The sequence below is a fragment of the Aptenodytes patagonicus genome, chromosome 2, assembly GCF_965638725.1.
Source record: "Aptenodytes patagonicus chromosome 2, bAptPat1.pri.cur, whole genome shotgun sequence".
Taxonomy (NCBI): Eukaryota; Metazoa; Chordata; class Aves; order Sphenisciformes; family Spheniscidae; genus Aptenodytes; species Aptenodytes patagonicus.
In genome coordinates, this window is record NC_134950.1 from 47,092,122 (window position 1) to 47,117,975 (window position 25,854).

Sequence of the window (25,854 nt, forward strand, 5' to 3'; positions counted from 1 at the left end):
GAGCACATTGTCATCCGTTTTGGTGGAAGAAATCAGAGAGTACATGACTGTCAAAGACGCGTGTGGAGGGAAGTGATCGTGCGTGGGAGGATGCGCGGCATGGCAGCAAAGACGTTGCTGATGACCATGAGGTATCATCACCCTCCGTGTTATATCCCAGCCATGTCCACAGCCAGGGAAAATAAATTCGTTACCTACAGCTTTCCTCCTCAAATCCTCCATGTCTTCTGTTTTTACTGTGGTTTACATTATAAAGTAACCTCTGGCAAAGAAGATGGAGCAGCAAAACACAAGTGATGATGTGTCTAATCTCTTCATCATGTCAAAGAACCACTTCATTGCCCCACAATGGCCCTACACCAGTACATTGTAACATATGTGGAAGTGAAAAAACAACTCTTTTTTCAGTTTTGGTCTCACAGAAATTAGGCAGAAGCATAACTATCTTTTCCCACTGGAGGAGGATCTGGAGCCACAGACTAGAGCAGCCAAGGCAAGAGAGAGCCAGGGGACCTCCCAACAACTCCTCAATATGCATTTACAGCCTCACGCAGTGTCTCTGGCAGAAGCTTCCTGGGAAGGAAGGCAGTGGTCCTATCCTCAGGTCTCTCTGAAGAATGAATTCCACCTAGCCAGGAGGGCATGCCATTTAGAGCATGACATTTATAGCTCTCAGCAGACTCTGGGATAACACATTCATGACAGCCCAGCTCCCTTCCTGCAGTCACTGGGGGGAGATGGGGGAGGCATTTCAGCTGCAGTGCAAAAGAATAGCTTGTTTTATTCTGATGTGCAAGTATCATCATTACTGTGGGAGAAATGAAGGGGGGAGGCCAGTCCCTCAACCCTCTGCATTGCACACAATAAGTCGATCATCCCCATCAATGCCGTGCATCAAATTCACCAGTCACACGTTCCTCAAACTGAATTCTGCGAGGGTTTCCCAGGCATGCACAGAGCTCTGCCTATGGCAAAGTGTCAAAAGTATTACTCTAAGGAGATCTTTGTTTTGGAAACTTGCTTCTCAGCTACAGTTTGCTTCCTCTTTAACAATTTTAAAGCCAAGGAGTTTTCTTTAGTAGTTGCTTTTGGTTTTAGTCTCTACTGCTTACTCAACTGTGGAAGATAACAGCTTCAGATCTAGGTCACCCATGTAAAAACGTGTTTGTTGATCTCATCTTGATCCCCAGTGGGTAACCATCCAGATCACAAAGAGTAGGAGAAAAATCTGGCCCCACTAAGCAGATCTGGAAAATTTTGGGGGTTTGGTTTGGGGGTTTTTTTTTAAATAAAATTTGAATATCTGGGTGTTTGCTACAGGCCAGCACTGTGGTGCATTTGTAGGCCCATGCAAGTTGCAGCCAACATTGCTCGGTCACAGTCCTTGCTTTTGTAAGAACTGACATTGACCTTTTCTCTTCAAAGGTTCAGAATCATTCGTAGGTATTACAAAACATAACAACACTTTGTCCTTGTACAGCAACTCTCATCACTACAGTTTCCAAGTGTGGGCAGGTACTGAATAACTTTTACATTTGGTCCAAATTTACAGTGTTTCATCCATGCTTATTTCATGAGAAGAAACGGTACAGAAAAAGACAGAAATGGGAAAGAGTATTAAAAAACTACGAGCTGCCACTGCCTTCATGCAAGCTTAGCAGATTGTTTGCTTCTTTCCCTTCATTAGCTTGTTGCCCCTTTCTTTTTAACCTAATAACAACATTTTTGTACTAGGAAAAAAAACACATTTAAGAGCCAATAATAATGCCCAAGGCAACACTCAAGAAAAACATCATGGCAATTATTTTTTGCATCTTTCCCAAGCCACCTTTTTTAAAATATGCCAGGCAAGCCACATTTCCTCCACTTTAACATTACTGATGTACAAGATGGAAAAAATAACTTATCATTTTTCTGCCTGTGGTCACGTCACCTCCACATGGGATTGCATTGGGTTGAACAGCACCCTTCTCCTTTAAGGAGTTCACAGCATTTCTCATCTTGGTCTTAACAGTTACGTGCTGCAAGAGCTGTAATTTTATGAGTAAGATGGAAAACCCGAATCCTAACTGCTTATGGTTATGAATACACTAATTCCATGACACATCACATTTTTGGAGGCTTGTTTCAGAGGATGGGTACAGAGCATTCCTTTCCTGGTGTTGGTGAGAACAGCAGAACAGCAAAGTCACCCGTGATCCCCGCTGGGGACAAGGCACCCAGAACTCATCACGCAAGTACTCAGGCAGCTGGGCACACACTGGGGCAAGAAGGGGTGTCGTCAGAACACCCCAGAACGCAATGCTTGCTTCCAGACGTCTCTGTATGGGTTTCACTGGAGTGAGCAACCAACTAGCCAAAAAAGCCATTTGTTGCTTCTTTGTTAACCATTTAAAACATTATCTTGGTTTTACTCAAAACAGTCTAACAACAGCTCATTTATGCTGAAAGTGACAGGGAAACAAATTTTTCATTCATCCCTTTTAAAAGGCTCTAACAGAAGGTATCATAAAAGAGCTCTGGGGATTAAGCAAACCACAAGCCTACCAGAACTGTCAGGTAGCATCAGCTTTTCTCTAAAGACGCCTCTCTTTGGGATGTGCTCGTGATCAGCCTTCTGTCCCCCCTTTTTGCTTGCGCCCACACCATTTTGCTCTGCATTACAAAGCACAACGGTATTTGCATAAATTCAGCATACTCCTCAGCAGCCTGGGACGCTCACTGCAAGGTGATCTGGTGAATTAATAAGGAAATGATGAGACTATAAACTGAATTTAAAAGGAACTTTGGCTGTATCAGTTGTTAGTGTGCTTTCTAGTTTTATTGCCGTGGACAGCTGAGAACTAAAAAAGCACACTAGTTCCTGCTATATAATACCTTCAGATTGGTACGCACTGCAGACTATCACTTAGAAATGTAGGGTTTAGTGCCTTAGCACATTTCTTATTAATAATGTTTATGACAGCATCACCATCAGGGAACAAGTGTACATATCACATACAAGTATATGATACTGCACTTATTGATGTTGTTACTCCTGCAGGCCACTGCGACCCAAACGATTTCCACTGTACAATTCTTATTCCAAGCAGATATTTCTCTTCCTAAAAGGTTCATACAAACTGTTTCACTTGTCAATGAAGCAAGTTCACAATTTTTATTCAATATTCACTCCCTTCTTCATGCTCCAAAAGGGCAGCTGACCCCATTGCTATGAGGTAAGTTCGTGTGATCCAGCTGCCAGCGGTTCATCCTTGAAAATTTGTTATAAAGCAGGCAAGCAGACAAGTCCTAACCAAATTTACACTGATGATGCACAGATAACATTTTTCCCCACCCAGATTAACAGAAGAAAATACTTTTATCCTTGTTTGCTCACAGATAGCTCCCAAATGCCACGCAGTTAAGGCGTTAAACCAGAAGTGGATTAAAAAAAATCCTCTACAAGAAAAGATGTAGAATACTAGGTCATTCAGGACAAAAGACACCATGCAAATTATGAAAGATTATGATATTACAATACAAAACTGGCCTTGTGTTTGTATTACAGTTCTTGGAAGCATAATTCATAGGGCTTTGCTGTGTGAACTCCTGTGCAGTAGGAGTTGCATATGCGTCTTCTCCTTTCCTCTAGGATACTCAAGGTGGAAATTAAGTCACTGCCTCTCCCACTCGTGACCCACCACTCAAAGGACAGTCTTAAGATACCTTTCTGAAAAGATGAATTCACTCTTTTAGTCGTATGAAATACAGTACCATAAATACTTCATTTATCAGGAGATTTTATATGCCTTTTGAGAGTCCCCCATATGGCAAGGATTCCTTTAGTCTAATTCTTGTTTACCCTAGCACGTTACTTCCAGTGACTTTGTTGCTTATCTCGTCTGTGATATGATTTATGTTAACTCATTTCCTGTAAAAGTATACACTAATAAAATGAAAAAATTGTGAAGAAAGAGCGGCCCAGCTTTGAATTGGCATAGGACATTTCATGAGTAACTAGATTCAAATCCTTTTAAATTACTGTTTCAGTGAACCTTTAAGGCTCTGAAGGGCAATTTTCCTTTTTTTCACAGTTCCCGTAAGATCATTTCATTGGTGCTGTTTCAAGAAATCCCTGATGCAATAGATAACCTTGTACTAGAAAGGACCTAGGTCGTTTCTTTAAAGGACACCTGCCGTCCATGCTAAAGAAAGTAGGAACAAGTTTCATATCCATCCCAAATAATCTTCATAAACAGATGCTTAAAGAAAAAAAATCTGATAAATGGCCAGAAACATCACATGACACCAATTTGATAGCATTTTTACCTTTTAATAGTTCCCTGGAACACCTCTGCATGGTCTGGCTTGGGCCTGCAAACCACTGGGAATCCGCCATGGCTTGTACTTGCAAGAAGCCGAGCCAAGGAGGCAATGTTTTCCTTCAGGTGAAGGACTCTGACGCCAGGCTCCATGACGTCCCCAGCAGAGAACAATTCCAGATTCAACCTGAAAAACACAAAGCGGACAGCCAAAGGATTATTTAGTAAGCAGGAAATGAGGCGTACTGTACCACGTTAGTGTTTGATGAGTTTATAATGTGTTAGTAAATTACTTCAAGATGGAAATCAATCTGCTTTATTTGCAAATTTAAAAAAAAAAAAGTAATTGCCCAATAAAACTGCTTATCAAGCTTTGCCTTTCTTTATGTGAGATACATGATAAATTCAACCATATGCATGACGTGGTCATCCTAGACAGGATATTGTAAGACTCATTCATCAATTTCCATGACTTTTCACATTAAAAAAAATATTTTTAATCTGAGCTGAAATCCTCTGGAATTCTGGCTGATATAAAATAGTTTAAAGTTAAGCACTTTGGAGAAATTCAGGCTTACTCTTATCATTGCAATATTTTTTTTGCAACGGTAGCACCTAGAAAGATAACCCCTTCAAAGATAGCTTACAAATCATATACAGATTTTCCAGTATTTTCTAACACTTTTCAGGTTCTAGGCAAAGTTTCAGGAAATATGAACATACAAAATTGAAAACGTGTACCCACTATTTCCGACAGTAGGATGAAACAAAAAGATACTTTCTGCAAAATTCAGGAGTAATTTCTATGGAATTACAGTAGGCCAGATTCTTACAACTGAAGTCAATGAACTGCTCCAGTTTTAAGCTTGTTTTATATTTTCTATTTTCAAAAAAATACATTCATTATTCTGACTATCATCTGGACACACCGTAAGCCAGAATCTCCTGTTCAGACACAGGCTGACACAAACCACAGACAGAGACAACTGGAGCATAAATTTGCCCACATCCTGTTTTACCAATGTACCTTTCATCCCTGTGGTAAAAGCAACTCTTTCCATATGCTGTTAATTATTATCCTCCCTCCTGAAAGAAACAAGGTTATTTTTTCAAGCCAGTTACTCTGATGGTTTGTGATGTGACCACCTGCCTAAGAGTAACTGAACTGAGAAGACAATGCACTTCATACATGGCACCTACACGGCACCTACACAGCTGTGAACAAGTTTCTTCTTCTTCTAAACTGGGATGGATTTAAATGAATCCTGAAAAAGAACAGTCTTATATGCGTTGAATCAAGTCATACCCATCCCCAGTTATATGAAACAGACTGCAGGCAATGAAAATTTGGAACACCATCTTATTACAGATCCACATTTCAAGGGACCAGAACACCAACTTATGGAAAACTCAACCTCTCTGAACCACATTTTGCTTCTGAGTTGAAATGAGCAGTAGTTTACCCTGCAAATCAAAATGGCTGAGTGCAGAATTTAGTATCAACTGATGAAAACAAAACCTAAAAATCCCAAAGAGATGGATTTTTTCATTCTTCATCTCACTGAGTGCTATCAGTTGATGCAGTACAAGTGATGGAATTCAGTGGAAACCATAGATGCTGCTCAGGATGAGTTGCTGTCAGAATTGTGCTGCTGTGGCTGTTTGTTGCATAAAACACTCCACCAGAGGAATTTTATTTTTCCTAAATGAGTAGATTCCTGTTCATCCTCTGCCTCTTTTCCATCTCCGTAGGCCAGATAAAAATATGTATTTGCCTGTCTTAAGCTTTGTCTAGAAATACTATACACTGTATTATTATTATTAAAAGTACTGTACCTAGCACAGTGGACACAATGTGAAAACACGATTAATGATAATAGCTAATTCCTGAATTACATGAAATATATGTACAAACTCCAATGATTTTTAAATAAGAGCAATGTGAATGCTGTTACATTCCAGCAGGTTCTAGAGTGTATTTCTTAGCAGCGTGTGGGTTTTCCATCTTCACAACTTCACAGTTTTGCTCTATTGCATGGAAAGCAAATGTTCCACATTATTACAGAAGTCCATGAAAGATCCTTAGGTTTTGTCAAATCAGTCATTTGTATAAAAGCGAGGGATAGCTCGTTATACGGTTCTGTGATCTTGGCTTTGTCTGGGATTATAAAGCATCTGTATTGTCTCCATCAACTATACACCTTGAATTACCAGCAGTCAGCTTTTTCAGATGTAAGAACACACTAAGGACTGGCGCTGATTCACTGCTCATTGTCAGTGACATTTCTTTCAATGAGTCTTCTGTCTGTTGCTGTAAAGAATAACCTTGCTTTGGGTTGTGGAGGAGACAAGCAGGCAAAAGAGTTGTTTTATGAAAGACTGTTACAAGGCCAAGGCATCTTTAAATAGAATTGGCTAAAGAAAGCCTTTACCAATATATTGCTTCTCAGAAAAACACCAAGCCAAACTGGAGTTGTATCTACAGGATCATAAGAATCAAGGATTGTTCAAGTCAGAAGGGACCTCAGCAGTTCTCTAGTCCAACCTCCTGCTGAAGGTAGACTCAGCCATGAACTCAAATCATGTGCTTGGGCCTTTCTCTAGTTGGGTCTTAAAAACCTCCAAGGATGGAGGCGTGCAACCACCCTGGGCAGCCTGTACCACTACCCCACTGTCCTCATGGTGAAAAGGTGTTTCCTCATATCCAGTATGAACATCTCTTGTTTCAACTTGTGCCTCTTGTTTTTTGTCCACCATGCACCATTGTGAAGACCATGGCTCCATCTTCTCAATGATCTCCAGTAGTTAAGGGAGGAGGGGGGGCACACTGGTAGGTGCCTCCAAAGCCTCCTCATCTCCAGGCTGAGCAAGCCCCAGTCCTGCAGCCTCACAGCGCAAGTGGTCCAGCCCTGACCATCCCACGTTGGCAACATCTGCAATTCTATTGAAAGTATACTCTGTTGTCTCCTCCATGTCATTTATGAAAATGTTAAACAGGCCAGGTCCAGGGATAGACCTTGGAGTGCTCCACTTGTTAGGCCTCCAGGCAGTGTATGATCCATTAACCACCACCCTCTAAGGCCAACCACCCAACCAGTTAGTTTACCATCCAGTTCAGCCTCTAAACTGTAACATCTTATCTTGGGTACAAGAACATGATGCAAGACCGTGTCAAAAGCCTTGCTAAAGTCAAGGTAAATGACATCCACTGCTCTCCCCTCATCCACAAACCCACTCATTTCTGCATAGAAGGCAATCAGGTCAGTCAGGCATGGTTTACCTTTGGTCAATCCATGCTGACTGTTCCTGATAACCACCTTCTCCTTCACGTGCCCAGAAATCTGTTCCAAGAGGACTCCATGATTTTCCCAGTGACTGAAGTGAGGCTGACTGACCTGTAGTTTTCCAGGCTGAACTTTTGGTCTTTTTTGAACACAGGCACAATACTTGCCATTCTGCCATCATGGAGATCTCCCCCAATCTCCACTACCTTTCAAAGATGAAAGACAGCAGCCTCGCAAAGACATGGGCCAGCCCTCTCAGCATCCTTAGATGCAGCCTATCTGGTCTCATAGACTTCTATGACTCAAGTTTTCACACGTAATCCCTCACTCAGTCCTTAGCTACTGCTGGTAGTTCTCCTTGAATCCTTACACTAAATTCAGATACCTAGGAGTCCTTGTTGGTAGACAGTGAAGCGAACAAGGCATTGAGTGTCTCACCTACGGCTGCTGTCACTAAATCATGTGTCCTCCTCCATCTGCTTCCAGAGCACTAAACCTATTCTGCAGTTGCAGACCTGAAAGTGGAGAAGGAACCGTTTTCTTACTGCCAGGAGTCACAGGTCTCCAGCCTTCCCCATCATGGTAGTCTCCATTTGCCACCCACAACCTACCATGGTCTCCTGGCACCCCTCCTTCTGTGTAGCTGGGGGTTCAGGCTGTTGTTAAATGGGTGCTTAACACACCTTTACCAGGATCAGCCTCCCCAGCAACAGCCAAGATCCAAAGATGGCAAAGAAAACTCGCAGAAGAGCCAAAAGGAGAGTACAAACAGTGAACAGGAGCCTAAAAACCATCCCAGGCACCTACATGCACACTAGCCCACCAACGGCCATGCCAACTGCCCAGGCCGTGCTCACAGCCCTCCAGGTAGTAGCGCTGCCCGCGGGCCAGTTAGACAACAAATGTACACTGTGCTCAGGCATCAGCCCCTGCAGACAGGGTCCCCACCGTTGGTGGGTCCCTTCTTAACAACTACGACCCTGCTCAAATGCCTCCCAAGGACGCTTTGCTTAGCTGGTGACTGCCACTGCTGCTGCACGCTTGTATTTATGCAACAAAGCCCTCAGTTTCACAATGCAATTTCAAGCAAGGACATTTCAGTTACCATTTTGAAAATGCCTTTTTGTATGGAATAACAAGAGGTACTTACATTTGGATTTTATCAAGTAGATCTTTCTTACATGATTAGATTTACCTCAAGGAGAGAGACAGAGCTGTAGCCACACTACTAAAATAGATCTAGTGTAAATTTTTCTTTTATAGGACATGTGAGAACATTTTCTCCCAAAATGTAATTCACTATAGTAGTGTAATGTCTTAAAGTATTAAGGCTATTTCACCAAAGTTATGATATCCAGGTTTCAGGTTCCTTTCAAGAGCACATCCATGGGACTGGATATAACATGGAACGAAGACAATCTTTCTTGTGATCTAAATAAGACAGTCATTTGGTAAGAAGCCAATATCCCTGAATGGTAAACTGTCTTGAAATGATTCATGGAAATGTAGTTCGAGCCCTGTTGCCATTAAATCCAATGGAAGTTTTCCCACTGAAATAAATTGTTAAGGATCTAACCATAACAGATCTAATCATAACATGGAGCTTTCCTTAGACAACACGCACTACAAGAGAACTTTTCTTCAAATAGGATTTACTCTATATTTTATGCACGTTTCAAATGATTAAAAGGACTTAAAGGCAGGCGGGAGAGAAGCATAATTCTAACTCAAACACACTCCAAGGACCAAGGTGCATGAGAACACAGGCAGCGCTGCTTGCTTGGATTTATTCACAGATTTGCCCTCGTCTTTTTTAGCTGTCGCTCCCGTCCTCCTCTTTCTGCACTGAGAATGTTTACCCATTGACTCGCCACAGGCCGTGCTGCTCAGGACAGCCCTAGGTTTTATTTGGGCTTCTTGTAAACCATTGTTTTATTGCCCTGACTGGCCACCGCATCTTGTATAAATAGTTCTCAGGAGGTTGTTTTGGGGTTTGCTTAATGCTTGTAGTGGTTTTTAGGCTGAGCATAGTCAGGACTCTGAAAAATTGAGAGGGCAGGCTGGTTAGCTTAGGGGAACATCATCAGGTTGGAGGTCATTAAAATTACTTACCTGTGTTATAAACATCGGCAAGTATTAGAGCTATTCAGTTCTAGTTTCTACTACTCATGCATTTTCTGAGACTAGGGCATTCTTTTTTTTTTAAATACACTTCATTTGGCCAGAAAATCTGAACAAATTTACTTCATAATTTTCATTCTAGTACAGAACCAGCCACACTGCTATGAAGGCCTGTAGCTGCTACTACATTATAAATACAGTTATTTATATTAGCTTTCTTTCACTCTATCATCTTTAAAGAAACCCCATTGTGAATAAACTCACAACATTGCAGAAAGTTGCTTACATTTAAATACAATTTTTTTTTCTTAAAAACTTATAAAAAAAGATTTCTACATAATTGTCACAGGCCCACCAATTTTCTTTTCAACAAGACATTTGGTAAAAGCGAACTATGAAAAAGCTTATCCAAAATTTACATGCCAATATTGATTTCACTATATAACAGAATAGTATATATGTACTACATAAATGTTAATCATGTGCAGATGACAATTCACTAGTTTTGCAAGTGAATTCTGTGAAAAAAATGGTTCTTTAAGTATGTTCACAGAATACCACTGTGATCACTAAAGGGAAACAAAGAGCTCTACAAAACCTCCTTACACTGGAAAAGGACACCACTTAAATTAAACTAATTTTAAAATTGATTTGCTCCACTCAGTGCTAACCCCTGAAATAGACATATTTAAACTGATTTAAAGTTAAATTAAATGAATAAAATCACTGTATGCATTGATGTAAGTGCATGCAAGCTAGTGATGTGCTTTTGTTTCATTAGATCTATTTAAAATCAGTTTTCAGTGGAACTTTGCACAGCAGATAAGGCCTACAACTCCTTGCTTTCCCTGTTTTAGTTGAACACTAAACTGAGTGAGAAATTCTTCTAGGACTGTCCAGTGGGTGAGGAATTGGTCGGATGGTCGCATCTAGAGGGTAGTGGTCAACGGCTCAATGTCCAGATGGAGACTGGTGACGAGTGGCCTCCCACAGGGGTCCGTATTGGGACCAGTACTGTTTAATGTCTTCATCAATGACATAGACAGTGGGATCGAGTGCACCCTCAGCAAGTTTGCAGATGACACCAAGCTGAGCGGTGCGGTCGACAGGCCAGAGGGACGGGATGCCATCCAGAGGGACCTGGACAAGCTCGAGAAGTGGGCCAATGTGAACCTCATGAGGTTTAACAAGGCCAAGTGCAAGGTCCCGCACCTGGGTCAGGGCAGCCCCCAGTATCAATACAGGCTGGGGGATGAAGGGATTGAGAGCAGCCCTGACGAGAAGGACTTGGGGGTACTGGTGGGTGGAAAGCTGGACATGAGCCAGCAATGTGCGCTCGCAGCCCAGAAGGCCAATCGTATCCTGGGCTGCATCAAAAGAAGCGTGGCCAGCAGGTCGAGGGAGGGGATTCTGCCCCTCTACTCTGCTCTGGTGAGACCCCACCTGGAGTACTGCATCCAGCTCTGGAGCCCTCACCATAAGAAGGACATGGACCTGTTGGAGCAGGTCCAGAAGAGGGTACACGAAAATGATCAGGGGGATGGAACACCTCTCCTGTGAAGAAAGGCTGAGAGAGTTGGGGTTGTTCAGCCTAGAGAAGAGAAGGTTTTGGGGAGACCTTACTGCAGCCTATCAGTACTTAAAGGGGGCTTATAAAAAAGATGGCAGCAAACTCTTTAGCAGGGCCTGTTGTGACAGGACAAGGGGGAATGGCTTTAAACTAAAGGGGGGTAGGTTTAGTCTAGATATAAGGAAGAAATTTTTTACGCTGAGGGTGGTGAAACACTGGCACAGGTTGCCCAGAGAGGTGGTGGATGCCCCATCCCTGGAAACATTCAAGGTCAGGTTGGACGGGGCTCTGAGCAACCTGATCTAGTTGAAGATGTCCCTGCCCACAGCAGGGGGTTTGGACTAGATGACCTTTAGAGGTCCCTTCCAACCCAAACTATTCTATGAGTCTATGATTCTAAATCAGGAGCCAAAAGTTTGGCAGAGTTCAGTCTCCATTCAGTGTATCTACAAATATATTCATTTACTGTAAGATGACAAGCTTCCCAGCATCCCCTGGCCCTGGCTCCCTCAATATCCTTAAATGAGGTGACATTTAGCTATTCAGTCTAAAGACCTTTTGATAGTACAGCACTTACTGTGAAATGTGGTGTTTGGGTTAGCTGGATGTCTCTGTCACTTATTTCCCAGAGAGGATTTGAAAGTTATATATGTTTAGCAACTACTGTATGCTAAAGACAAATGGGTTTCCACAAGGTCTCATAATCTGCTGGGAAACTGTCTCTCTCTAATGCTTGAAAAATTGCAGAACAAAAAAGAAACAAAGGAAACAGATAAGAAAGCCTTTGTGTTTTGGAAAAGAGATGGATTGGGGAGGGGGGAGCGGAGAATGTTGAATGTTTGGGGGGGTTTTGCCAAGAGTTTGCTTTTCTGTTCCTTTATCCCTCATGAAGTTTTTCCCACCAGCACTATCAGTATAAAATACTACTAAGTTAGAAAAATAGAAGTCCCTACCCACTTTGCATAGATGTAGCTGTTTATACAAGGGCATTTAGCTTTAAAAAATGAATTAGGTTGTGCATGAGACCTTGGGATAAGCAGGTAAAGGATTGTGTGAGTGGATCCACATGCTGGAATTACTCAAACAGCTTAAAAACTACAGCCTCAGCGCACCACATGTGAAACTGTAGGTAAAAACATGAAGTTCATAGTTCTTGACTCAGTTTTCACAGTGCAAGTCCAAAAATAAATTTACAAATTGTAACTAGCAGCCTACTTTAGCCATGTCAGTATTAAGGGGAGTACAGGCATCTAAATATTCAGAGCTATTGACAGTGCCTGCTTACTACTTCAACCCAAACCTGAAGGCATCTAAACTCACTTGGTGTTTCTATTCAGAACTGTGCATTTCCCCACATGATTAGTAGCGTGTGTGGAAATGTCTCAGTCCAAACAAGCAGCTGTCTGGCACACACCTGCTCTCAGCCCTTACACGTATATCAACAGCGCTGCAAGTCCAACACAAGGCACTGCACCATGGCCATTGAAGACTGGCATCCAACAGACATGACCTGTAGGAGACTACATTTGGTGGAAATGTGAGAGATCCGAAATGGGTTCTCACCTCAGCTGTGAGGGATCCGAACCCTCACCTGGGATCTCCAAGACATGGGGGATGCTGCAGCACCCAGGCTCGCAGGGGGCCGGGAGCAAACACGCTCCCACTGAGGCTGCTCAGCTGAATGGTCAAGAAAGGAGGACCCCTGCAAGCAACACCTAGCCGGCTCTAGAGAGTACACATATGAATGTGTATAAATGTACACAGAGAGTAAGATCTAAAGATGGATTAGGTATCTTGATGTCTAATGGGTTAACCCTAGTGTACATACTACTTATTATTACTGTATTCAGAATGGGAATGATTCAGCTATCCTTGTATTTTCCAAGTTATTATCTGAGCCTGTAGGAATCTTTTAAAAAAGAAAAAGAAAAAGAAAAAGAAAGTGTTAAGCTTATGTTGTTAAATCCATCTGCCCTGCCCTTCCAACCAGAGGCAAAGAAAGTCATTTTTCAAAATGACACCAGTAGAAGCTATTTAAATTCAAAGAAATGTTTCAAACAAACTTCCATAGGAGTAAAGTGAGAGAAGCAAGTAGATTGAGCACAAAAAAATAAATACCTCATGGTCTTGCTTATACCAAACAAACAGGGAAATGCATGTTTTCTGGATAGATCTTCGCAGAGCAATTTCCAAGGGAAATCTGCAAAATACTAAGCTGGCTCTTGCAGTTTGAATGCAATGACATGATGAGTTTCTTGCAAATGTGTGCCAAAAAAACTAATCCAAACTGGAAAGAAGAGAGGAAAGCTCCTATGAGACAGTTTTTATAAAAGCTTCATTCAGGGACTCCGCCCTCATGTACTGTACCAGCCACCTTAGCTTTTCCACTCTGCCTGGTCCAAGAAAGCACCGACTAGTATATTAAAAATGCTGGCTTTAAAATGTTTGGGAATGGACAGGGACAGCAATGTATGTTTTAATAATCAGACACAGATTATCAGATGACCTTTTAGTCAAAATGAGGTACAGAGATTTAGGTCTAACAGACTACAAAATGAGTAAACTAAAGGAATACGGATGGGAAAAAATATGAAAAATATTTCAAATTGCTCAGTCCCTCCAAGAATTAGGCACTTTCTAATGGAAAAGTGTAGTCAGGTTATTAAAACATAATGCTAGGTATCTGGAGATACTGTTCCCAGTCCAGTAAATAGAAGTTTTTGACACTTATAACCAGGATTTCAAGCAAAAGCACTTCTCCTTCCAGCTGTACAATCAACTTCCTTGGGAAAGGCATTTAACCCCTCAAACTTCAGCATTCCCATTTCTAAAACAAATCTAGCCCACTTCTTACACCACAAGCACATTGGGAACCATAATTAATTTTTCATAAAAATAGTATAAGGTACCACTTTCCACATATATTCATCATTTTAAAAAAATATTTCTTTAACTAACCCCCCTGTTCTCTAAGTACCATTCATGTGTAGCACATGTTTTTTCATCGGTTATGACTTATGGCAAGGACCCACCACTACAAGCGGAGAATATGTGTGTACTTACATCCCAGTTAAAAATAAGACCATGAATGCTGGTATTACTTATCTGCTCTTCCAGAAAATGAGTGGTGATCTCTCTGCACCTGACAGTGTATTTATAATGAAACACGGTCAATATATGCACCCGAAATTCTGGGAACGGATTTTGTGTCTGACTTGTTTTCTCTCTCTCTCCTTCCTTATCCCCAACACCAGGACTCAGTTTCCTCAGGCTTTTTCTGTTTGCTGCCGCTTTCATCTCTCACTCACCTACTGTCACAACCCCACGTATTGAATGGCAGCAGCTAATAAAACTATGCTCATGGTTTTATGGTTTTTCATAAAACTACTCCATTCTGTGCCCTTTTTTTGCCTTACTTCTGCTGTGGCTCTGTGTACACTCAGTGTACTGAAGAACAAGCCTCCCTTGTGATTGTGTGAAATAACATTTAACAGCTTTGCAAAACTGATTTTATTTCTAAAAAGGGCATTTCATTTCTCAAACATGCTGAAATTCATTAAAGTATTTTGTGCCATCTGTTTCCTCTTTGTAAATAAATAACTCTTTCCATCATGGCAACCACTATGACAAGCTACTAATATTTATGAGGATGTAGCAACTCTCACAGGAACAGAAAAAGTGACATATATGTGAACAGCAAAGAGAATCCATTTCAGCTTAAGGTGAACTTGGAAGCAGTCCCCAGCACCAGCATGAAGATGATATCCTTACATGTAACCCGGGAACACTGAGTATAACTCTTACATAAATCGATGTCTGTATTCCCATACCCAGCAAAGACCCCCAGGGGATTTCAGCCTGCTTCGAGTCAGACCCACCATTTCTTGAATGAGTTCAAACAGTTGTTCAATGACACCCTCATCAGATCGGCCGCTCTGCCGGCACAGCTGGCTTTCCGGTGAGGTTGGCCGCCTTTAAGTGGAAACTGTCAGTATCTGCCAAATGGTGGCCAGACACCAGAGCAGACTTAACCAATTAGTAGAATACCCCATTCGATGGCTGGATGCGATCTCTGTGTGTGTGTGTATGTGCACGCTCCACCTGAGTGCTACCAAATCTGAAGGCTGCGGTGGTACCAGTACCGGCAGCCTGCCCTCCCAGGTGAGCCAAAAGGGAGTCAGTCTCCTCCTCGCTGGGCCAGCAGAAGCCATTTCAAGTTTCCCACAGCTGAAAGTCGCTGTGTGCGTGCTTTATGCAAGGGCCTGTAGGAGCCAGAGCGGCTCGCTCGCTGCCCACCAGTGAGCTGTGAAACACAGGTGATTAGTTCCAGATGCTGCTTCAGTGCCTTTCCTTCTGCGGAAAGTGTGCAGAAGTCACTTCTTTCGGTTTCACGGGACTCCCCCAAAATGGAAAACACACCAAAAGTCAGTGTGGATTTGTTATCCCTCCTTCAACATCAGGCAGGCTGCAGTGGCAACTAAGACGTCTGTGGAAAGACTTCTCCATGAGCCGAAGGGATCTGTGTTACACTCGCTATGGACCTTACAGCTGATTCACGATAGACCTTACAGCAAGAACCAGAACCTCTTATTAAGTTCCCGTCTGTTGTCACAGCATGCCCAATACTTGCAGCAGGTTTGCCAACCCCATGACAGTCCCATTCACACTCTAACAGGGACCTTGCTTTGGACAGGTAAGAGAAGTGCCTTGTGACAGAAACCAGAGGAACAGGATAGCTGCTTCAAAACTCACTATATTTGACCTGCCTGTTCACGCCTCCAAACTTTCTCCCTAAGGTTTTGACCAACTGCACCAAACCAGTCTTTCAAACTTCTTATAAGTTTGTTTCTCTTAAAAATCTCGCTACAGGAAAGCCATTTTTCTCACCGCTTCTGAATTATAATAAAAGCAGATCAGGTAACTGCATCTATCTGATAATTTACAGTACAACATTCACTTGTAAATTCAAAACTTTTTCTTCTTAGCACACTGTGATCACAATCAGTATATAATCTTGGTAGAACTTGCCATTTACATTTTGCATAATCAGGGCCAGGGGGGAATCCAGCTTTAATTGTTCATGAAAAAAATGGGGCGATAGAGAAGCTGAGCCTGCAGTTTTCAGACATATCAGAAAATATAATTTCTTAGAGCCTGAAAGCATTCCAGTGTAAAACATTTTGGGCTCACGGAAAGGTAATTGTGCAAATATACAGGCCCTGTGTAAACATTAAAGTATTTACAAGGTCCTCCAAGGATTTCAATCAGACAGATTGTTGGCTCGTCTTCACTATCCTTGTCATTATATTTTTCTGTATTCATGCCTCCATTGTATATACTTGGTTATGAGGACTGCAGTAACTACCAATACACTTCCAAGTGCAGTAGGTCAGCAGTGAGCTATTACTCAGCCTCCAGCCCTTTCCATCAAAGGAAGGTGCTGCTGACCGGGTCTCCGCGAGCCCTCCTCTCAGCCAGCTCCACGCTTGCTCCTCATCCACTGCTCTGCGTAAGCCTGCTGCTCCTAACCTTGAGGGCACGGCACCAGCTCCAGCTCTCATCCTGGACATTTTAGGAAAGGGAACGGCTAAGGGTGGGAAAAGTTTATTTTAGGTTGGAGGAAGGGTTATATCTGCTGGTATTTACTGTAGCATGGGAAGAGTAATTTGGTTTATTTGTTCAGACTCTGCTCTAAAAATAAACAATAATGCAACCAGAATCTTGGGCATCTTTATATGGTTTTACCAATCTAAATAAATGAAGTCATTTTGATTCATGTAGTAACTTTAGGTAGTAGCTTCATTAAATAGTCAAAATTAGAGCAGGTCGAAAATCATCTTATAGAGTTCACAAGAAATTTTGCCTTTACGTAAGGCCTTTCATTTAAGAACTTGACAATACTTGGCAAAGACAACAGATGCTGAAAGCCACACAAGGTATATAGGCACTATTTCCCTTCTGAATCCCTGAAGATTAAGGCTGAAAAGGCCCATTAGATCATTTCTGTAGATCACTCATTGTCACTGGGTCTTATTTTTCCCCAAAATCCTATAAAGAGAGATAATCAGATCTCCTGAAAAATACAAAGCTAAGTAGCCTTGTCTATCACCACCTGTTATAGAGCAAAAAATGCATCAATAACGTAAGTATTGGGGTTAATATACAGCAGTAACTGCCCAGCTGGAAGCGCACTTTCCATTCATGTTCAGATTAAGACAACCTTCTTCACACAGATTCATGTCCACCAAGTATTCACCTTTTTTTTTTTTAGAAGCAGTTCTGGATAATTTGGAGCCAAGCATAGTCTGAAGGCTCGAGCACAGTGAAGCAAGCTAAGTATCAGCCTCTTGCCAGGTTAAAAGGATTGCAAAGTGAGACAGGCTGGACTTTCCCACAGAGATCTGTGGGAGCTGGTGCAGAGGCAGGAGGGAGCAATAAGTCCTTTCACCCATCCCACATGGGCACCACCAACCCCACGCTGAAAACAAGGCAAGGCTGTGCTGCTGTTCTTCCGCGCACATAAAGCGACATCTGGCTCTGCCATAGTATTTTTGTCAGGGGGTCAATACCACCATTTATGGCTCGTACATTTGCTTCTCAGGTAATGGGATCACACTGAACTCCAAACCCAGCACAGGAGAATAGGCAAAAAAAGGGACTAAAAATGGTTCTTTGCCATGTTTGCTTAAGTCTGACATAGAGGCAACTTAAAGCCCAAATGTAATTTTAATAAATCTCCCTCACATCTCAACACCTTCCCTCCATCTTTTCTGTAGCAGCCAGGGTTCTCCCCAGACAAAGCGTGGCCTTGTTACAGCAGCTCCCTTTTTCCTTTGTGCAGCCAGAACAGGATCCAGCTTCCACCGCAAACACTCTACAAAAGATGGGCTGGATGCCCTCTGATGCGAAAACATTGCCAAGTCCACCACCTAATGACGCCTCTCAGGATGAAAGCGCCAAGCAGCCATGAAACACACCGGCTTCTCAAAGAGGCGAGACGGGATGCACCACGTGCATCTTGGTGAGTTGTATTTGGATGAACACTTGTGTCAACAAGATGGGTAAGGAATCTTCTAGTGTAATAGTTGCTAGTCTAGGCCCAAACCAAAAGCACCCCTCCCCCTCCGCAAAGTCTGGTGATTTTCAAAATCCAAAGCCTCATCTAAAAAGTTCACTAATTACCCCACATTTTATAACAGGCCAAACCAGGACCTTGGATCCCAAATAACCCTCAAACTTGGGTTGGTTCAAATTCTGGATCCAATGTCTGCGGTGTGGGCTAAGGCAAAACTAGAAGGGAGAAAGAAAAAAAAAAAATCAGCCTTGCTCCATGGATCTTTAATATAGGGCCACCTCTGATACACTTTAAAAAAATATAATAAGACCGCTATAATATATATTCCAGCCAAAATTCTTGGCTCCTAAAAACAGCTTTATATGGTATGCAATACAGAAACACCCAGGAGACGCTATAAGAACTTTGACAAGGCTAATATTAAGCTAGAACAAAACAGAACTACTGGCACCAGCTCCACTCAGCTCTTAAGTAAACTTGTCCCATTAAAAAGTAGCCTCTAAGATATTTTTTCTCTGAAGTGTATAGTAGCTTATAAAAAGCAGGAAGGGTTGCCAAGTCATAGATGTGTTCAAGTACTCCTTACCCTCATTAAAGAACATTCCCTGGCAGCCAGCAGCTTTGAGTGTTCCAGTGAACCAGATTTTATGAGGGGGGTGTTTACAGTGGTGTGTGATGTAGCTGGAAATCACGGTGCACCATAGCAGCCCTGTACTAGATACAGCTGTGTTTGGAGCCTTATCACCCAGGGCACAGAATACAACAGGTGGGGTGATCAATGAGGTTCCAAAAAAATAACGAGTGTTAAGAAAACAAATCTCAAGCCTCTCTGTTCCATAGGAAGAAAAGCATCCAGAGATGCCAGTGACCAAATATGAATTAGGTAGTGAAATACCACTGAGGATCTAGGTCTCACCTCCATCAGTTTCATATATAACAGTATTTATAGACATGTCTTCATAGTGAGCATGTACATAATTTAGCTTCTTAATGTACCCACTGATTTCCACAGCAGTTAAGAGTTAAATTCTTTTGTGGATCTGGACCTTAACAACACCCCCCACCTTGTTCATGGAAAGGCTATTTTCTCTTCTCAGTTTGGTGTCTAACACATTTTCTGCCCAGGGATGTTATCCAGCCCTGTAAGGGAAATCAACAAATGATCAAATACAGAAGGTCTTTTCATCCTTAACACCGATGAAGAACTGGGAAAGCAAAGATCCGCACTTTCTCTCTAACAGTATGAGTGCTGAGGACCTAAAAATATGCGTTCTCTTGAGTTTCTCATTTTTCCTCCCTGCTACCAACAAGGCACTGTTTTCCAAAGGCTTTTCAGTTTCAATTGAAGAAGGATCCCAATTTATGGGGCATTTCTATGGCATTTAAGCAGGCTGCTAGTCATCCAAATCTTTCACTCTGCATACACAAATAGAATTTATCACCTGTTTATAAACATATGCTAGCTACCAGTTCCTACACAGCTGACCCCTGTCCCTGTTATGATTTGGGGAATCCAGCAATGCACAGTTTATACATTTTGTGATCTTACAGAATAATTAATATTGAACAAAGAGGATGTAGAACCTGCCACACATGTAACTGTGTCACCTACACTTTCCCAGAGCAGCAATAACGTGGTTGCAAACCCTCAGCCAAGCTGACACAACCAGAGAAAGAGGATAGCCTGTGCAAAATTGACATCTAGGTGTAGACATTCTGTCCTGGTTTCGGCAAGGACAGTTATTTTTCTTCCTAGTAGCTGGTACAGCGCTGTGTTTTGGATTTAGGGTGAGAACAAAGTTGATAACACACCGATGTTCTAGTTGTTGCTAGGTAATGCTTACACTAGTCAAGGACTTTTCAGCTTCCCATGCTCTACTGACTGAGAAGGCTGGAGGTGCACAAGAAGCTGAGAGGGGGCACAGCCAAACTGGCCAAAGGGACATTCCATACCATGTGACGTCATGCTCAGTACATAAACTGGGGAAAGCTGGCCGGGGGGGCCGCTGCTCGGGGACTGGCTGGGCATCGGTCGGCGGGTGGTGAGCAATTGTACTGTGCATCACTTGCTTTGTATATTATTATTATTATTATTACATTATTATTATTGTTATTTTATTTCAATTATTAAACTGTTTTTATCTCAACCCACGAGTTTTTCTCACTTCTACTCTTCCAATTCTCTCCCCCATCCCACCCGGGGGGAGAGAGGGAGGAGGGGAGTGAGCGAGTGGCTGTGTGGTGCTCAGTTGCCGACTGAGGTTAAACCACGACACATTTGAAGATAAAAATACTCCCAAAGTGTAGCAAACAAGTGGAACTTAAAAACAGCAAAGCCTTACATACCCTGGGTGGTCACTCTGAGATAAAAGAAAGACTAGAGAAGCAGATAGGGAGGCTCCCACAGCATCTTGTTAGCTGCAGGACCAGTCAGAGAGAAAACAAATGAGAAATCTTGGTCCGCAGGGAAAACACATGGAAAGAAAAGTCATGGCCAGGCACCTTTCTGTAGAATTTTGACTCAAGTTTCAAGGATGCTCAGAAGAGATGAGGAAACAGAGATAAGGAAACATGTACAGAGACTAATTTTTTTTAAACTGTCTTGTCTTAATCTGTGTATTTCTCATGCTAGGTAAAGTAATAGGATCTTGGTTTTGGAATTCTTACAAAGACTGCATGTTAGGCTTCATAATTTGTTTCAATTATGACATTTTTTACTTTAAGAGGCAGATTATAAATCCAGAGTTCCCTTGAGTCAATATTCAGGGTTTGGGATGCCTAAGCTATAAGACAGATCTAGGGATCGGTCCAAATCCTGGACGTCTAAGGTGGCTGAATGGTGAAGATTGATTTGTTTGAGGGGATAACAAGGTAACATAGCATCCAAGAAGTATGCTGGAGAGACCAAGAAACGGGCCAGTGCCATAGAATCATAGAACCATAAAACGGTTTGGGTAGGAAGGAACCTTTGACAATCATCTAGTTCCAACCCCCCTGCCAGGGGCAGGGACACCTTCCACTAGATCAGGTTGCTCAAAGCCCCGTCCAACCTGGCCTTGAACACTTCCAGGGATGGGGCACCCACAACTTCTCAGGGCAACCTGTTGCAGTGTCTCACCACCCTCATCATAATAAATGTCTTCCTTATGTCCAATCTAAACCTATCCTCTTTCAGTTTAAAACTGTTGCCCCTTGTCCTATCACTACAGAACCTGGTAAAAGGTCTCTCCCCATCCATCCTATAAGCCCCCTTTAAGTATTGAAAAGTTGCAATAAGGACTCCCCAGAGCCTTCTCTTCTCCAGGCTGAACAACCACAACACTCTCAGCTTTTCTTCACAGGAGATGTGTTCCAGCCCTTTGATCATTTTCATGGCCCTCCTCTGGATCTGCTCTAAAAGGCCCATGTCTTTCTTGTAATGAGGACCCCAGAGCTGGATGCAGTACTCCAGGTGGGGTCTCACAAAAGCAAAGGGAGAGAATCACCTTCCTCGACCTGCTGGCCATACTTCTTTTCATGCAGCCCAGGGTACAATTGGCTTTCTGGGTTGCAATTACACATTGTCAGCTCATATCTAATTTTTCATCTCCCAATATCCCCAAGTCCACAGGGCTGCTCTCAATCCATTCATTACCCTGTCTGTACTGATACTGGTGATTGCCCCAACGCAGGTGCAGGATCTTGTTGAACTACATGAGGTTCACAATGGCCCATTCCTCAAGCCTGTCAAGGTCCCTCTGGATGGCATCCTTTCTCTCAAGCGTATCAACTGCGCTACTCAGCTTTGTGTCATCTGCAAACTTTCTGAGGGTACAATCCCACTGTCTGTCATTAATAAAGATATTGAACAGTACCGGTCCCAATATGGACTCCTGAGAGACACCACCTGTTACTGATCTCCATTTGGACATTGAGTCATTGACTACAACTTTTTGGATGCGGCCACCCAGCTAATGCCTTATCCATCAAATATTCCATCCATCAAACCCATCTCTCTCCAATTTAGCTAAAAGGATGTTGTATGGGACTGTATCAAAGGCCTTACAGAAGTCCAAGTAGATGACGTCCATAGCTCTTCCCTTGCCCACTGATGCAGTCACTCTATAGTAGAAGGCGACTAGATTAGTCAGGCATGATTTGCCCTTTGTGAAGCCGTATTGGCCGTCTCAAATCACCTCCCTGTCTTCCAAATGCCTCAACATAGCTTCCAGCAGGATCTGTTCCATGATCTTACCGGGCACAAAAGTGAGGCTGACTGGTTGGTAGTTCCCATGGTCCTCCTTTTTATCCTTTTTAAAAATGGGTGTGATGTTTCCCTTTTTCCAGTCACTGAGGACTTCACCTGACTGCCAAGGCTTTTCAAATATGATGGAGAGCGGCTTAGCAACTACATCTGCCAGTTCAGATGTGTATCAGCCTATTCAGACTATGTCTAAGAGGATTTAGACTAAAACTTGGCAGCCTGTAAAGTGTCTAGCTATAAAATCTTTACCAAGTTGTGATACTATGTATTTTGCTTTGGAGTATCAGTATATCTGTGACCAAGTTATCCAGAAACTTTCTTTAATGTTCCTGGAGAGGAAAGGGGAAGGAGTGGGAGGGAAATGAAATTTTATATATATAAAAAAATATATATATATATTTGTCCTTCAAGTGAATAGGCCCTCACTCTGAACCAGGAAAGCAGCTATAATTCTTTCCATGGACTTGTCATCTAACTGGAATACCATGGGAAACTTTATGACTTCTTCCCCTCTGTTTTATCTGCCATGGTACATATAGAAGTCATCCATAATGTCACAGATTGTTTTTATTTCCTCCTACCACATTGCTGGCTCTTTTTCCTCTCATGTCAAATACAGTTAGATTATACCCAGCATTCAATGTGCCTGCTAAAAACTTTCAGATATGGCTACATTTGGAAGAAAGTTATAAAGTGTGGACAGAATGAGTCGCCAATATTTTATTCTTCTAAAGGGTCATTTGAAACTAAGAGATTGTCCAGTAGACCTCAATACTGGGTAAAATGACAGCTAAAGTGTCCTGCAAATAGTTTTGGTTGTGGATATATACTACCCAAATATGCCTTAAGGAAAAGAAAAAGTCTTTCTATGGTAAATAAATAAATTCATTTTTCCTTCTATTTCTTCACCACATTACCTAATTCATTCTTAGAGAATATCTTAAAGAATCAGCATTTCTGCTAATTATTTTATAGAAGACAATAGTACAGAGTTCTCACTACCCACAGATAAATGTAGACCCAGCACCCACATTTAGGAGAGAAAATGGTTCTTATTAGTGGTTATAAATGCCCATGAACAGACGGAAGTTTTGGATACTGGTTCACACACTGGAAGATATACAGGACTGGTTGGATTAACATGAGTTAAAAAATAAAAACCATAACTTTTTTCCAAGCTATTCATTTAGTCTATAGTCAGTGGAGGCACTTCCAGAAGACAATTTATCCTACCTGCCTTAAATTGCTGGAATCGCTGTCTGAAAACGTACATCTTACAGTACCAAACACACAGGAAGCCCAGACTAGTCATCCAGAAGTCGGGTAAGGCAAACTCCACCATAAAGGACTCTACATACTCTGTTGTTGTTCCTCTGCTCTGTGGCATCTGCTCACAAGAAACAGAGTCACACCTGTCTGTGAAAACCTCTACTAGATTCTCCATTGGACCAATTGGACCACTAATAAACAGCATCTAACTGGGCATTAATTATAGGGCACTTACTGCTCTCAGAACTCTGGTGACAGTGGTGATTCAGATCCTACCATAAACTTGAAGAGAAAGGGACTCTCTTCTGTTCTATTTGTACAGCACATCACACTGTGGGGACATTGTTCAGGATCAGGGTCTCCTTTTACTCCTTTGTCCCTCCAAGCTCCAGGTCTCAGAGAACCCACACAGTCTCCGTGCAGAACATGACACAGAAAACTTACAGATCAGCAACATAAGAGACCTCACCATTTTCTCCTGTGACGAACAAAAGGTTCCACATCCAAGTAGGGAATGCATTTCAGCTTCAGGAGGGAACTGTACAGGGATGTGCTGAACAAGTCACCAACCATCTTGGCCACCATGACAGCCAGCATTATCAGTAGCAGGGACTGGACATCATTCGTGATCTCTACCTAAGGAGAAAACAGAACAAAGGACTTTCCACTTTTTTCATATACCTGGAGACGATGGCAATGGTTGCACAGGACTACCTACTTCTTTCACAAGGGAACAGGAAGCAATTCAGTCTGCTAAAAGTGGAAGGGCGCTCCCCCTCCTCTCCCAGGGATAGGTAATCAATCAACACTTCCACCAGAGAGTCTTGGCTGATGCAGTGACAGCTCCCCCTCCCGTTCCTATCAGCTTGAAGCACTGCACTTACATTAAAACTCGCATCTGATTCCCATATTTCAGGTGGCTTGTGATAATTTTGAAGCATGAGAGGAGGGTAAGTAGAGACAGAGTAGCCAGATTGCTTAAAATAGCTTGGCATTGTGACAAATATTAAAAAATGCAAACAAATCCAAATATTTTTTCTTTCTTGCTGAGCTCAGGAGATATAAAATTGTTTTCCCATACTGCTGCTTCCTGACAGAACAAGATCCTTGTACAAACATTGTCTTGAAGGATGCCAGAAAAGGGAACAAGAAGCTTTCAACAGAAGTCCAGCTCAGGAGATCAAGCAGCAGGAACATCACACAGTTACCACGCTGAACAACATTCAGCAGTACAAGGCATGGTGCAGACATCCCTGTCCCCATGATCTCAAATCTATGAATGTGGCACTGCAGCGCTGGTTGTAGAGAAACATATGCACAAATTATAGTATCTCACCTAAAACACCTTTCGTAAGTATACTTGCACTTTCTCCCGATGTAGTGAGGGTATGGTCAGATGAGTGGCAAACGTGTAGCGTGTTTTAATACTTTATCCCCTTTCAGTTATTTGGTTTTGCCTCTGCGGTTGGACACAGCCACCGTAACAGTACTGTTAGCTCACTGCAACACAGAGGTAGACTGAGTTCTCTTGACCTACTACCACCAATGTCTAACAGCTGTGGTGGCAGTGCCTTAACAAAGCACACCGATACAACTGCCTTTGAATAAAGGATTCAGAGTGAATCCTCGTACACAAAGTAGAGAGTAATGTGAATGCACTTAATACTGTTTATGCCCAACTCACAATCAAATATTTTTCATGGCGAAAATGACTGCACAGAAATATTCTCTTTACATTACCTTAATAGCAGTTTTTACTAAAAAGTCTTATCTCCTTTCACTTCCCACTATTTCCGCTACCATTGCATCCTATTAAAAAGGGATATTGATTAGCAATTATCCTGGGATTAAATATGCAAACTTTCCTCATAACCCTAAGAGGCTTTCGCCGAGAAACTTCTCTCCAACTCAGACAAAGTGAATTGCAGCACGTTGCCATTTAATAGACCTCATTAGCTAGAGATTGTTAAGTACTCCAAGAATCTACA

At 42.2% G+C, this 25,854-nt stretch overlaps 1 protein-coding gene across 1 annotated transcript in view; it reads right to left on the reverse strand.

The window, feature by feature from the left end:
* The window catches only part of LOC143157390 (chloride channel protein C-like), an 83,126-nt gene that overhangs the window by 13,752 nt on the left and 43,520 nt on the right, over positions 1-25,854 (reverse strand). Inside the window, exons 12-13 of the mRNA XM_076332217.1 lie at positions 24,336-24,502; positions 4,312-4,491 (exon numbers count right to left, since the gene is read on the reverse strand). Of these exons, the coding sequence (XP_076188332.1) occupies positions 4,312-4,491; positions 24,336-24,502 (347 nt within the window). The remainder of the gene's footprint in view (positions 1-4,311; positions 4,492-24,335; positions 24,503-25,854) is intronic.